Source organism: Typopeltis vanoorti, chromosome 4, assembly GCF_054136105.1.
Source record: "Typopeltis vanoorti isolate ZY-2024b chromosome 4, IOZ_Tvanoo_1.0, whole genome shotgun sequence".
In the NCBI taxonomy this organism is placed as follows: Eukaryota; Metazoa; Arthropoda; class Arachnida; order Uropygi; family Thelyphonidae; genus Typopeltis; species Typopeltis vanoorti.
Genome location: NC_143552.1, coordinates 124,496,045 through 124,512,336, shown reverse-complemented (window position 1 = coordinate 124,512,336; position 16,292 = coordinate 124,496,045). Strand labels below are relative to the sequence as shown.

Below are 16,292 nucleotides of genomic sequence, written 5' to 3'. Positions count from 1 at the left end.
TATATTTAGTAATTTGGTAATATTTTTAAGATACATACTAAGAAATTATGTATCTCTCTCAGTTCCGGACATATCACTTTCTTCAACCTCTACTGCATCACTGCTGTCTTCTGAGTTACTGTCTATATATATATATAAGATCATCCTCAGTTCCATCCATAGCATTGCTGATTTCACATTTCTTGAAGGACTTCCATGAAAGCATGAAAATGTCTTCATTTCATGAAGGCATTTTCTGGGCTAACTTGGTTCGTATTATCATGGCCAACCCTTCCTTCCTCATGAAGTTGAAGCACCATTTTGCCTTTCCTGTGACATCAACAATGTCCATTTCTCTTGCAAACCTTTTTGCCTCATACTGAATAAGCTTGGTTGACATACATATCCCACTCTGGTACTGCTCCATAATCCAAGTCTTAAGCCTCTGCTCCAAGTTTGGCCATTTTGCTGGTTTTCCTCTTAAGGCCCTCTTCTTTTTTGGCATCTTGAGTAGTTGTTCTTCCTGTTTTCTCCACTGTCTAATCATACACTAAGTGGGAGGAGGCAAACTGTCTCTCTGAAGCTTATTACCATGTTCTTTTGCATAATTGATAATCTTTTAACTTGAATTTTGAAGAATATGACAATCTTTTTTTTTTACTTTAGGACATTTTTATGGGCTAGCGCTCAAAATATTGTTAATGCATTAACTTACTCTGCCAAGTTGCAAACGTATGAAGGAATTTGTTGACAGAGTTAAAGGCTAGTGATTGGTGGAAGCCTGTTCACGGAGACAAGGTACTGGCAGTTTCGCCACGGGTCTCTCTGAACCGGTTACCCCCCCCCCCTCCCATATAAGACGACCCCCAATTTTTGGTCTAAAAATTTTAGAAAAAAAGTATCATCTTATACACAGAAAAATACAGCAACTTAATGCAATTATATACTTGAACATTTTTCATAACGAAAAGCTTTTCAATAGTGTTATTTAAACCACTTCTCAAAGTGTAATCTGAGGCCCACTAGTGGACTGCTTAGTTATATGCTTTGTAGTGGACAGCCAGAAAAATTCGAGAAACAGCGATTTAAAAAACAATTATCTTGCAAAGATGCGTCATAGATAAGAACATGTTATTGACATGATATCATGAAAAAAGAGTTTGGCCCCACAGCTGGTGCTGAAAATTTTCTGTTGTCGTAAACTCCATTCTTACTCCTTAATTTCACTCTTCATTATGGAACAAATGAAAGAAAATGCAAACTACACTTTCTAGTTCTGTGAAACAGTGTAAAACAGAAAGCAAAGGTAAGAGGCCAGAAAATATTAAAAGCACTATAGAAAATATTTTTGTTGCACCATCAACAAAAACTAAAGACAAGCTTTCCAAGACAAATGGCTCAAGGAATTCAATAGGTGTGCTACAATGAGGAAATTGTAGCACACCTATTGCGCTACAATTTCCTCATGTAATGTATAAAAATTATCCTGTGACATATTGACAGAAACTCCAGATTAATACAAGGTTTAAGGCCTTTGTAAAGCAAAGATCATAACACATTCAATTTCACAAAAAAATTCTGTGGCAGCCTTTACCAGAAATAACCAGCTAAGATAACTCACTTTTAGCTGCCTCCCAAAGAAAGATGAATTCTAAAATATTTAAACACCAGAAGTGCCTTTTAATAGAGTATGTTATAAAACTGAATTCAATAAATTACTTTTTACTGTCTTCCAAAACTTATAGGCCCAGCAGTAGAGCAGTATCAAGAGATTCATCGTGGGAGGTTCCTCTTAGGAAACACAAAGTCTATCATACCAGCCCTTGAACTCATTGACCGTTCTTGCTCTCACCACTCTCTCAGGCAATGCATTCCACGGTTCAACCACCCTCCACGCAAAGAAACCACTCCTCACCCTCTTGCTCACAGCTTCCTTTCATAACTTTCAGAGACAGCCCCTTGTCATCACTCCTTTCCAATGTCCCACCAGGCAAAAGAACACTCCCAATGTCCACCCTGTAAGTGCCTCTCAACAGGTTAGAAGTCTCAAACATATCACCTCTCCTTCTATCCACCAAACTCTGCAGTGCACATTCCCTCAGCCAATCCTCATAACTGATATTGTACTGATGGATAACCATCTCTCTGTACCCTTTCTACAGTTAATTTATCCCCATCAAATCCTGGGGACCAAATCTGAGAACAATAGTCTAAGTGTGGTCTGATCAGGGTCTTATACAATGGAATGTTAACGCTTATCTCTGCAGCTCAGCGTCCTTCTCAGTACTGCAGCACTATGGGTTACCTTCACCTTTGCAATATGCTCCCTGAATTTCAGTTTTCTATCAATCATCAACCCCAGATCTCTTGTCTCACATACTTCCTCCAGTACAGCTCCTTAAATTGAGTATGCAGCCTACCATTGATGGATCGCAAACTTCAAGACTTTACATTTCGCTGCATTAAACTGACAACTCCATTCATTTGCCCATCTGTCTAGTTTATTCAAATCCTCATTGACTGCTCTTGTCACTTTATTATAAAAGGCAATCATATCACTAAAGCAAGAGCACCCCCTTAACAAATCCATGCTGATTCTCACAGATAACATTATCCTCATCTGCCCATCGCTGTATATATATATAGTCCCTCACTAATTTCTCCAAGACCTTAACTACTGACCCTAACACACAAACTGGCCTATAATTAGACACTTCCAGTCTGTTACTGCCCTTATGCAACTGCACTATCTTACCTTCCTTCCATTCCTTGGGTAGCTTTCCAGCAGCCAGACTTTTATTGAAGAGCCAGGTCAACGGAGCTGTCAGTTCTTTAGCACATTCTCTCAAAACCCATGGTGAAATACCCATCCAATCTGGGACTGGATAAAGACATCCAGAGTACTCAGTATTTGGAACACTCTCCTCTTGCACCTCTAAACCCTGAACTTGCCCTATCCCTCTAGTATTAAAACCTTCTTCTCCAGGATGAAATACACCAATAAAGTGTTCATTGAACAACTCCACTATGTCATCTGCATCAGTCACTCTATTCCCATTTTCATTCTGCAATGTCATTCTTGACACAATCATTTCTCCTCCTACTGGCCACATAGCTAAAAAATTCCCTAGGATTTTCTTTGGATCTTAGTGCCAATCTCTTCTCATATTCCAGTTTCACCTTCCTTACCATACTAGTCACTCTTCTAGCCTGTGTCATATTCTTCATGCATCTTCTCTTCGCCTGTCTCCTTATATCACTTCCATAGCCTCTTTTTCACATGCAGTTTCTGTTTAATGTTGTTTGTCATCCACTTTACACCAAATTGTGTTCGCTTCTTCACTCGTGGAATATAGCTTACTATTGTGCTAACAAATATTCTTCCGCAATTTCCAAAGCACTAATGATATCCTGGTGTTCTGATTCTGCCCTCCATGGAACAGCCCCAAGTTCATGTTTAAGACCACTTATAATCACCTGCCTTATAATTCCACATATGTTCCCTTTTCTTTGATACTCCTGCATGTCTATTCATCTTCCAAGTCAAAACCACATGGTCACTCTCTCTAACTGGTGGAAGAGATGTCATCTCAGTTATTATCAGCTCTTCTGATGCTATGACCAAATCCAAAACTCTTGAACCTCTTGTTCCCTTTATTACATGTTGCCTAAGACATTTGTCCCTCAAGAATTCTAGAAATTCCATTCCCTTATTACTACATACATCTTCCTCTTCCAAGCTTATACTGCTGTAGTTAAAATCTCCCATAACAATTATTCGTCTTGCCAAGCTCAACTACCTAAATATCTCCTGATCCCCCCCCTCCACCCTCTGTGCTCCTTGGTTTGCAGCAATGCCCTACTAAATATCCTGTCTTGGCCACTTCTACCTTACATCATATGCTTTCAAAACCATTAATGTCACTGCCTTCCATTTGTGTAAGCTCTTGCTGATATCATTAACCAAAAATTATCTACGAAATCAAAAGACTATTGTAATGAGTCGTCTGCTATATACTTTTACAGATACTTCAAATGGGGAAAAACTTAAAAGACGTTTAATTTTCTTGACCAAAAAGCTCTGGAAAAAATTTTATTGGGATTACATTGATCAAGTGTATATAATAAACAACTAAGTTATACCAACTAGTTTCACCAACTAAGTCTGTTGGCATCTTCAGGGTACATAACTGATGAAAGGCACTAAAAAGTAAAAAACTGTTACAAACTAAAATCAACCGATTCCAATTACATTAAACAAAGAACAGAGCGCATACAATACATTCATAGAGCGTGGATGATCTCACTTGTTGTTATTTAGGAACGTTCTATAGTTGGCACTATAATTCAGTTCTGGCGAGTTGAAGGATCTGATAAGGGTCTTCCAGATCACGGGCAAGATTAGTCCTTGGTTCCTGTTAAGGTTTTGTGTACAGCGGGCAACTGTTGTGGCATCGTACACGTTTCAAACGCATGATGATGTCAGTCAGTCACGTGGCCCAACAGTCTGCTATTTTGTCGCCTTAAAGTTGAAAGCACTGCTACAAGTTAGTCTTTGCACAGTGTTCGGGTTTGTAGTTATGATTACAAGTGGGAAGTTTTCAAAGACTGATCGTAATTCGTTGCAGTAAAGAGTTGTATATCCTTCTTCAAAAATGAAGAAAGAGAAAAATAAAGCTTAGAAGCAAAAATTTAGGAGGTAGTGGTTGCAAATGGAAATATTTAGTAATATTCCCAGACCGGGAACTTTGAAGGTAGATTAAAATTATTTCTTTGTTGTCACTCATCATTCAATAGTTGCAATCATCTAGTAGATCATTGCAAAACATATCATCCCAGATAGTCAAATTAAGCCAAAGGTAAAAATGCACCAAACTAAGTGCTCTGCAATTGTAAAGAATATTCTAAGTGAGCATTTTGAAGATCTAATCGCGGACACTGAAGATGAAAATTTCAGCTAGCTAATAGACAATTAGAATGAATAAGATTTTAGGAATGGCCGTCATTTATTATAGCAAAAAATTCAACAAAATTATGCATACATTTCTGAGCATGGTGGTTCTAGAAAAGTGTGACTAGTGGTATTGTGGCTGCACTGAAAAAAGAGCTCTTGCCCAAGAAACTGGACATTAAAAATCCCATTGCAACTGGTACAGACAATGCCAGTGTTATGGTTGGTGTCAATAAGGGCGTTTATGAACAACTGAAGACATATATTCCCTCCTTAATTTTAATTAGATGTGTATGCTATTCATTGCATGTCTCACACTTGTGCAGAATCTCTCCCAAGAAAATTAGAATTTTTAGTTGCCGAAACGTATAAGTGGTTTTCACATTCTTCTTCAAGACAAGCAGAATACAAAGAGCTGTATCAAACTATCAACAAAAATGATGCTCCTCTGAAAATTGTAAACAATTGTGTAACAAGGTGGCTCTCCAATGAACCTGCAGAGACAGAATTCTCAGCCAGTGGTTGGAATTAAAAACTCACTTCGAAGTCATGAGTGTGACTGAGAAATGTTACAAAACTCAAATTTTTTATGAGAGTAGGGGCACGCCAAGGGTTTTTGCCAACCGGCTGCAAACTTTTATTGGCTGATCCTAATACTGCATTGTATAATCCAAATTAGATATTAGCTGCATAAAATGATGCTGCCGCCCTATCAGTGTTGCTGCCAGGGTGCGGTGCACCCCTTGCATCCTCTGGTTGGTGCGGCCTGTATGGGAGATATACAAAGATGAAAGGAATCTGTTGTACCTTTTATTTTTGCATCCTGTTTTAGTTCAAGTTCAGCAAGTTAACAAAATTTTAGAATCTAACAATGCAAATAAGATGAGATTATTTTAAGACCTTTCTCGTCTGATTTGCTCTATTGCTAATATGTTAGTGCTACCATCATCCACAGTCGACTTTCTAGAGTCAGAGATTGATGACTATTTGGATCCCAATCCAAATCTTGGTTACAGATTTGAAAGAAAAATTTCAGCGCTGATGGTACAAAAGAAAACTCAAAATGATGAGCGAAATCTTAGAAGTAGAACAAGACAGTTTCTTCTTGGTCTCTTCAAACAGCTTAAGCAAAGGTTGCCTGAAAACTTGAATATTTTAAAAATGATGTCTTCTTTATCTGTTGACAATACTCTAAAACATATAAAAGAACCTTACTCCATCTTAGAAATCATGCTGAAAAAGATGTTGCTGCTGCTGAATACCAGTACAATACTATCCACTTAAATAAATGGACAAATATAGAAAACACTTGAGCTATTCTGGACTGAAGTATGAGAATATAAAGATGCATCTCGAATGAATACATTTAAAGAAATTGCTCAGTGTACAATAAATTTATTAATACTGCTAAATTCTAATGTGGAAATTGAACGAATTTTTAGTTCCACGAATGTAGTAAAACTAAATTAAGAAACAAGATGAAATTTCCAATGCTGACAGCTATTTTGTCAGTCAAATATGGCCTCAGGCATAACAACAAGTGCGGTACAGACTATCATTTACCAGTATCTACACTGAGTAATATTGAAACGATGGCCACATAATAAAGCTGAAAATCTAAGTGAAAATGTGAGTGAATTAAGCATAGAAGACCACATGGAAGATGTACTTAGCCACTTATATGCAAGTGGCTAAGTACATCTTCCATGTGGTCTTCAACTTGAATCAAGTAAGTAACTTAAAAGTATCAACTACTACTTTTAAAATTTTAGCTTCAATTTTTTATTTTCAACTACTTTTTAGCTCTCTCTCTCTCTCTTTTTTTTTTTTTTTGTGTTTTTTTTATGACAAATATAAATATAATTTAATGACACATTAAATTATATTTAATGTGTCATTTATGTTCTTTTTGTCTGATAGGAATTGTGCGTCCTGTTTCCCCTATATATGGTATGTTACAGGTGCAATAAATACGGTATACTCCAGGGTGGGCCAGCGGAGGAGTGGGTCTTTGGATGAGTTGAGTAGGATTTTTAATTTTGCAGGAGGTTTAAAGGTGGCTTTGAGGTTGTATTTTTGTAATATTCTCTTTATTTTATCTGATGTACCTTTAATGTAAGGAATGGTTATAGTTTTATTATAGTCTGGTTTATCTTTGTTTTTTATTGAGGTCTTGTAGAGAATTTTGTTAATAGTATTTTAGCTGTAACCAATTTTTAGAAAAGTATTGCCGATAACTTTAAATTCATGTTTTAGTGCATGTTCACTCTAGCAGATCTTCAAAGCCCTGTTTTTTAGTGTTAATGACACCTAGTTTTTGTGTTGGTGGTGATAGGAGTTTATGTATATATATTGGCTAGTACGTGTCAGTTTCCGGTAAACAGTGAAAGAAAGATTACGAGAAGGAAGACATGTGACAAGTGTATCTAGAAACGTGTGTGCTGCTTTTCAATCTCAATTGAGAACTGTATGCATTTGTGTTGTTTGTTTAGGTGGCTAAGGAAGGTGTCTAGTGTTTGGCGGCCATGGGACCAGATCACGAAAACATCGTCAACGTATCTAAGCCAGACTTTGAGTTTTAAAGGAGAGGAATCTAAAGCATGTTGCTCAAAATGTTCCATTTAAAAGTTAGTGATGGGGGGGGGGGGGGGGATTTAATGGCGAGCCCATGGCTGTGCCTTCTTTTTGTAGGTAGAAATCGTTTTGCCGTACAAAATAACCAGAATGTAATACATGCGCAAAGAGCACCGTGATATCTTGTGGGGAATTTGTTCTGCAAAAGAAGGATTGTGTCATTGATTGGGACATTCGTAAAGAGAACAAAGATGTCAAATTACCACATGGCCTGAAGATGAGGTCAAAAAACTATTTCCGCACTATGCTCGTTCCCCAAGAATTTTTGGGCTACTGAAAATACACAAACAAAACACACCACTCCGGCAGATAGTCAAAGGGATAGATAGCACGAAATATCACCTAGCAAAGAAATTAGCAGCAACACTCAAGGAGTTGGTAGGTCATTCCCCCTTCTATATCAGAAACACACAACACTTCATAAACATCATCAAAGACATTACATTAGAAAACGATGATTTATTAGTCAGTTTTGACTTCTTGCCCTCTTTACGAATGTCCCAATCAATGACACAATCCTTCTTTAACAGAACAAATTCCCTCCAGATATCACGCTGCTCTTTGCGCATATATTACGTTCTGGTTATTTTGTATGGCAAAATGCTTTCTACCTACAAAAGGAGGCACAGCCATGGGCTCGTCATTATCCCCCTACCCTATTGCTAACTTTTAAATGGAACATTTTGAGCAACATGCTTTAGATTCCTCTCCATTAAAACCCAAAGTCTGGCTTAGATACGTTGACGATGTTTTCGCGATCTGGTCACATGGCCGCCAAACACTAGACACCTTCCTTAGCCACCTAAACAAACAACACAGATGCATACAGTTCTCAATTGAGATTGAAAAACAGCACACATGTTTCTAGATACACTTGTCACACGTCTTCCTTCTCGCAATCTTTCCTTCACTGTTTACTGGAAACTGACACGTACTGGCCAATATATATACATAAACTCCTATCACCACCCAACACAAAAACTAGGTGTCATTAACACTAAAAAACAGGGCTTTGAAGATCTGCTAGAGTGAACATGCACTAAAACATGAATTTAAAGTTATCAGCAATACTTTTCTAAAAAACGGTTACATCTAAAACACTATTAACAAAATTCTCTACAAGACCTCAATAAAAAATAAAGATAAACCAGATTACAATAAAACTATAACCATTCCTTACATTAAAGGTACATCAGATAAAATAAACAGAATACCACAAAAATACAACCTCAAAGCCACCTTTAAACCTCCTGCAAAATTAAAAAGCCTACTCAACTCATCCAAAGACCCACTCCCTCCGCTGCCCCAACCTGGAGTATACCGTATTTATTGCACCTGTAACATACCATATATAGGGGAAACAGGATGCACAATTCCTATCAGACAAAAAGAACATAAACGACACATTAAATATAATAACCATGGTGATGCTGGCCTTTCTGATCATGCCCTGAATACCTTACATAGAATTGACTGGAAAAGCACTAGTTGTTTACATCACACCAAAACATGGCATGAACGCAAATTTAAGGAAGCCTGTGAGATTATTATCAACCATCCCCAATCTTAACAATAATGGTCTAAAAATCCCAAACATATGGAAGGCACATATTCGACCCACGAAACCTTCCTCTCTAAGAGTGGTTATAAACAGGACTGTAGATAATCCAGGATAGTAAATCAAATATAACAATTGTAATGCTAAAAATTGGACATCAATGTTACTGAAAGAAAACTATCTATAAGAAAGAACGTTTGCTGATGTTATCATAAATAAATTTAGCTTGATGTAGTTTTTAAATTAATTTGTAATTATTATTTTTTTCCACTAGAGGTCATGCCTGTAAAATAACCTGTGATCAAATCATTGTTTCTCGAGCTTACTGTATGTAATGTAACTCAGATTGTCTTGTATATGCTCCAGATGATGATCTTAATATGAAGATCGAAACGTCGGGAAATTAAGAGTTATTTATAACTGCTGTAAAGTCCATAACTCCAGAGTACCATTTCCCACGCTCTTTGCACCAGGCCAGACAAGTCATCTTGTTCATTATGTTCAACTGTGTGCTGCTGCTCTTCCATAAAACCAAGTAAATGGAGTTCTTTTCGTACAGTATTGGTGCTCACCATGGTGTTACTGGTGCTCTGGATCTTATCATGGATGGTCTTGGCCAACTGTAGCCTCCTGTCCCGTTCAGTCATTTTCTGTGGCCACTCTGGGTGTTTTCCTGCACTAGTGATGCCAGAACGTCTCCATTTATTGATCACATCACAAACCATTGATTTGGATGCTCCAGTTGAGTGGTAATGGCACATATGTACATGCCACCAATCTGACAGCCCATGATGATCACACCTCTTGAAGTCACCAAGTTCACGTTGCGTTACTATACCACCTGTATTCAATGATTACAAATCTTGCTCTGCCAAAAAAATAAAATAAAATAATCCAGACTAAGATTTGTTATTGGGCATGATAACAAATAGAGCTATGACAGCCATTTTAGGCATGCATTTCTGTAAATCCCTAATCCACTGAAATTCTGTAAATTCACATTTACAGAATTTCAGTGGATTAGGGATTTACACTCTAATAGGACAGTTGAGATAACCTGCTTTTACAGATGCTGGAGGCTTAGGTGTATCTAAAGTAAGGATGATGTTCCTGGTTGGAACCAGGCGACTATCTCTCCATAATTGGATGTGCCTCACACCTGTCACTTCCTGATCTTTAAGCTCTGAATGTATCTCCTCATCAGGAACATTAAGGAGAACCCATTCTGATATCACTCCTCCTCTACAAGAGGAGTGTTTTATGAGGTGTTAATGTGATTGGCATTCCTTCCAATGACGTTGTTCCCAGTAGTGTCTTGGAATGTTGCTGACACAATGTTTCCACAAGGAAATCACCAGAACCTGATGTACAAACTGAATACATAGTTTATGTATTCATTTTACATAAACTATGTAAAATGCAGAAGAATGCAAGTGATTTGTGGTGTGTTACAGGGCTCTATGTAACACACCACAAATTATAGGCTGCTATTTAATTTGTACATTAACGATATAGGAAATTATCTCAAGGAGATAATTCCCTATTTTGCTGATGGTGCAAAACTGGAGAAGATAATAGTTAACCAAGGGGATATGGAGACCTGCATGCTGATTTAAAGAGACTGAAAGTGGAGGAAAAATAATAAAAGACGGTCAGTTTAATGTGGTAGAGTAAGGTAATCTTTTCTTCTCACTTTAGGATAAAAAGATTACAAGATGTGTAATGAACTGGACTGCAGGAATCAGATAAGGCTAGAGGTTCTCTGTACTTCAGAGAGTCAAGGTTCAGAGAATATATTGGACAAATGGACAAAACAACTTAAAAGGTTCAGTTGGTTGTTGAACACAAAGGTGCAGGTATAAAGATTATTTCTCTCCACCCCTCTATAAAGTTTTTATACAATCACAAACATCATTACACACAAACAGATTTGTTTGTGCATAATGATCAGGATGGTGATGAGGCTGTGGAATGCACCTATGAGAATATACTGAAAGTTTGTGAATCACAATTTAGTTATTATTTGTCACCTCCAGAGAGTTCAAAGACTCATCAAGGGAGGGCATCTACTCGACAACTCTGTTTCCACCACTCACAATCAACCAACTGACCGCAACTATACCAACACCATCTGTCGCCTTGGAAGTTGTGTAGGGATGGTTAGAAAGAAAGTAAGGAATCAACATTTTTGCTTGGAGAGTGGTAGAGGAAGAATAGGTTGCCCAAAGTATTTGCAAGTGCCTTGTCAATAAAATAGCAGATATGATAGGGCCTGTGTGAATAATGGTTACTGTTGGTCTATTGCAATGGGTCTTGGGACTGTGGAGATGCCTATATAACAATCAAACAGGAATGTGTATTTCACGCAAGTGCAACACACAGTAAATGAGGAACGAAACTGGAAGCTATTCTTTCTCCTAAAAGTCCTGATGGTGTCCCCTAGCGGGCAATGTTGGTATTCTTGGCCGATTGGGCTGAAGGTCTTCTGATGTAGGTTTCCCAAATTTGGGCAGTCTCATGCACCCAAATTTGTTTAGGTTTAGATTGTTTTTTTAGGGCTGAGACTGAGTCCATTAATAGTGTATGGCAGGAATCCAGCGCATGGTCTGCAAGACCAAACATGTAGTATGGTCTTGCAGACCATGCGCTTACATCAAATAATTTATAAATTCAAGACAATTCTGAATATGCAATATTAAAATATTGTTACATGATTTGTCTTCATGTTAGACAGGAAACATGAAATAAATGTCTGACTATGACTTGAAATTCCAGACCATCCCTACAGTCCAGGGAAATTAGGATACATCTTTGTTTTAACATAGCCAAGAGGTTATAACATATGTAAAGCAATTAAAATTGAAAAATGAAATGGGAGAATATAACTAATAATGAATGCCACATAAGGAGATCCTCCCCCCCAAAAAAATACAATTACAGAAAACACAGAATAAAGTTTGTGCTTCTGCATTCCATAATTTCTCTTTAAAAAAAAAAAAAAAGGCAAATTGCAATCTGAAAAAAAAAAAATTAACTTTCACAAACAGTAATTTAAAAAATTTAATTTGAAATTTATGACATTCATTTTGTGTAAAATGAAAATTTTTCATGTGTCTCTACAACTGCCCATGAATAAGAATGCCAAGATTTTAACTTGGTGACTAGACTAATCAGATAAGCTGATCACCTACTCCCAGGCTATACTGTTCAAAATAATTTAAAGAGGACAGTCTATAGTTGAAATTCTAGAACAAAACTTCTGCAACATACACCTGACTTAAAACAACCTGTAGTTTGTATGAATTCTAATAGATTTACTGCAATACTTTGCATAAACTTGATTTGTTTTTCTTAGAGTTGGATAAACTGTTTTCTAACATATTCTGTGTAAAGCAAACTTATCAATTCCCGGAGAACTTCTGCAATATGATGAAAAGATTTCCCAAATTTCCAATTATGTCTGAACTGTAAAAACTCAACAAACACACTTTCCAGAAATTTCAGATGGATTTACAACATACGTTCTTCTTCTAGCCCTATGTTAAAATCATGCGTTTTGTTTGCTAAGGTGATTTATTCCAAACTACACGATGTTAATTTACAATATATCACATATTAGATATTACTATAAGACAATCTTCGTAGATGTTAAAAATTTTTCCACTTGGTTATACTATAATCTCTAATCCAGAGTATATTAGTAAAAAAGCGAAATTATTTCACCTTGGTATCACTTCTGCATCTTGCTCCTAGTGATGAGACCTCAATAAACATTAAAACTAGTCTGGAAAGTGACCCTTCCCATGTATAATAGCATTATCATCTGTACTGTGAAATTGATGACTAATCAAGGTTGCATGAAACTTACGGCATTCATTAATTAATTACAGAAGTTATAATCAAGCGTTTCACATAACATTTTTGTAGCAAGTTAATCATGTCTATGAATTACATTGGCAATCAAATTTCACAGTACAGATGATCAGTTCTACTCATCAAACCAACAGAGTTGTAGTACTAAATTCCTTTATTTTACCTATATTTATATATTAAACAAACAGGATTAAGGTTAGAAAAATTAACTGCTGCAAAAATTTTCGGCAAAATCTCAGTCATCATCAGTGGAATGTAGCTTTGTTACTTGGATGAAACAGAAATCAAGGAAAAAAGTTAAATTTGAATAAAAATTCTTCTACCATCCAAGTAACCTATTGATATTACACTGATGAATGTCATGGGAATTAGTAGTGTTTGTCAGAAATAAAATTCTCGTCAAGTCTTTCTGGTACAGGAGTATTTTTTTTGTCATGTGCTTAACTCATGTTTCTGTACATTTCATTTGGATGTTTATTGTTTCATTTTTTTGTTTTGGGCATCGGGATCACTTCCTGAAGAAATAAGTCAGGATGAATCTGAGAGTTTTTAATTTCCGTAAGTCCAAGCAACATTTTAAGCATTCAAATTTACATTTATCTAGGGAATAGCTTTAACAAACGGATACATCCCAAACACTTTCCCAGTTTATAAATAACTGAGAAAAAGAAAATCCCATTTCAGCACCGACAGCTTGGATGTTTAATAATCCCATTTTAAAACATCCACGTATTCATCCAACAATTACAGCAGCTTTCATATGAAATAAAATATGAATATTTTATTTCGCAATTATACAAAAAAGCAATAGTTTCATATTTTTCGTTTCAGATGCTAGAATAAACTCCCATCTACTATACATTACATTTACTAAAATTTAAACAATTACCCTTCGCATTTCTTCAACTAGAGCTAATTAGATTAATCAAGCACGTTACACACCTACCAACAACCGTCCGTCACAACTTGTTTACAAAGCATTTACAATCAGCTTCTGAAGCCTTAACACTTAAAACAGATTATAGTAGTAATTACTAAAACAACAACAAAAAAAAACCTCTTTCAAGAGCAGATAACTTTGCATTTTAATGCGACTGATTAATCTACAGTTAATTTTTTCCTTAATAAATGTTTGCGTTTATATAAGCCGAGACGGATATAATACATTAAGACCTCCATCTAGGAACAGATACTAATAAATAAATATAACGCTTAAAACTTACATTTTATTTCCCTATTAAAGTCTTCTTGCTTAACAAATATACACTATAGCTGTCCAGAATAACCTTAGGCTGAAATAACTTGAAAAAATCCAGTAAACACGTAATATACCTCTCACCACATACGAACCACAACCTTTAACAGCAATGGCGACAGATAACTCTGTACAGAGCCGTGGTGAAATACATCCGGGTATACATCATAAACAGAGTACTTGTCATCCGCTAGAGGCCAAAACATATAGCATTTTATGTTTGAACTACACAGGTCCATCATATACATATAATTTACTAGTGTGTGTATATATATATATATATATATATACATACAGCATATATAATTAAATATCTTATGTAGAAAAGATCAACCGGTAGGATTTCTTAACATCCAGGTACAGAGATTACTTAAACATTAAAAAAAAATTAACTAACACCTTTTATTCCGTTAAATGGAGTAGACTAGGCCGTTCTAGCCTTATCTAAATTTTGCACGCCGAGTGGAGAGGTCAGTCTCCCCTGGTCGCCAATCAGACATAGCTGGCGTAAGGCTATCACTAATTTAAACGGCACTCAGTGAAGAGACGGCTAATAAGTGCCGCTATCTCTTGGTCCAAAACCTTAACACAGTATTTTTAATGTCTGAAATAGTGGGGTCCTACGGTCGATTTTCTTGAGTTTCTGGGAGAAAACACCGGCCTGCTCGTGTAGGAGATCGACTAACTCGGTAATCGGTCGGAAAAAAAAAAAGGGGCTTAGAAAAAATTCCTCTAGTCGACGACTAGAATCGAAGTCATGACGCTCTTTCGTCGGGCTGTCAAGCACTGGGAAGTGTAAACACAACTTCCGCTGAGCGACACAGGACCTATCACATAGACATTAGTTATCTCAGCATTGGCGAAAGACGACAAAGGTGTTGTGTTCACAGTGGTGATGATGCTCATGGAGAAGATGCCTCCTCACATTTTCTTTAAGCTGCAAGCAGGTGATCAGTTGCTTTCCCAGTGTAGGTATCATTCTGTCTGGCAGGTGTATTGGAGATAAAAGTCATATATTTTTGCTTTCCCAGTAATTAAGAGATAGTTCCAATCTGGGTGATTTAAAGACTGTGTATGGACAAGATTGAAGAATTCTTCATCTGAGTGTAGCCTGCTGCAGGATAGAGTTGCATTTTCCCAAATGGTTCAATTCGTTGTTTACAGAACATTCCAAGTAGATATGACGAACTGTTCCAGTACATTCGCAGAAGAGTTGGGAGCAAAATTTTTGAAGTATAGTATGGATGGGGATGGGCATTGTGCCACATTCTCCACTGCATGACAGTCTCAGGTTTTATAGCTCTTCTTTGGTAAGATAGATCCAACTTAATGGCGGTTTGTTGAAATGAGGAAAGAGTCCACTGTGAACTTGACTGTTGTGATCTTTCGATTAAAAATTTGAATTCATATATTTGTGCATGTTGGATGTGCAGAGTGCTACCACTGTACTGTTTGTTTTCAAGAGATATGTAGGCACCAGATTTTCGTCTATTGGGTCTTGAAGGCCTGTTTCAGATAAAATATTTGGCAAGACTATCTCAAGCGCAGATATTATAGGTCCATTTGTTCAGATTGATTGCAATATTAAAGGGTTGCTAACGATTCTGGTCAGCGTCATATAAGGTTTGTGGATAAAACATCTGGTATGACTCTTATCTTCTCCCACTCCATGTTGGGATAAAAGCTGTTGGTTAGTGGTAGAACTTTGTATCATGTTTTTATGAAGCAGCAGCTCTTTGAGCATTTCCTAAAGTGAAGCTGCTTTCACTGTGTATTGTACATCGAGGTTTTTCCACTTTTGCACGGAATTTCTGTAGAAGGTGCCCAGATGTATTGGCACATGTGCAGTTACCATTCTTAGGACAGCAGAGAGGAAAAGATCTCTGGTGACAGAGGAGAAGATATATCCTGCTGTCTCTTTACGTAACGTTTCATGCTGTTTCTATGTTAGAGAAATCCTTATCATGGTGGGCTATAATGGTAACATTATCAGTATATTGCTTTGCTTGATACCAGAGATTAGGATGGCTGTTTTATCGACT

The 16,292-nt window shown here is 36.8% G+C and overlaps 1 protein-coding gene across 2 annotated transcripts in view; it reads right to left on the bottom strand.

The window, feature by feature from the left end:
- The window catches only part of LOC150107655 (vesicle-associated membrane protein 3-like), a 112,599-nt gene extending 98,235 nt beyond the window's left edge, over positions 1-14,364 (bottom strand). For both annotated transcript variants that reach the window (XM_090391987.1, XM_090391986.1), the window contains exon 1: positions 14,219-14,364. In XM_090391987.1, coding sequence (XP_090248113.1) covers positions 14,219-14,220 — 2 coding nt within the window. In that variant the 5' untranslated portion in view covers positions 14,221-14,364. The remainder of the gene's footprint in view (positions 1-14,218) is intronic.
- Between the last annotated feature and the right edge of the window lie 1,928 nt (positions 14,365-16,292).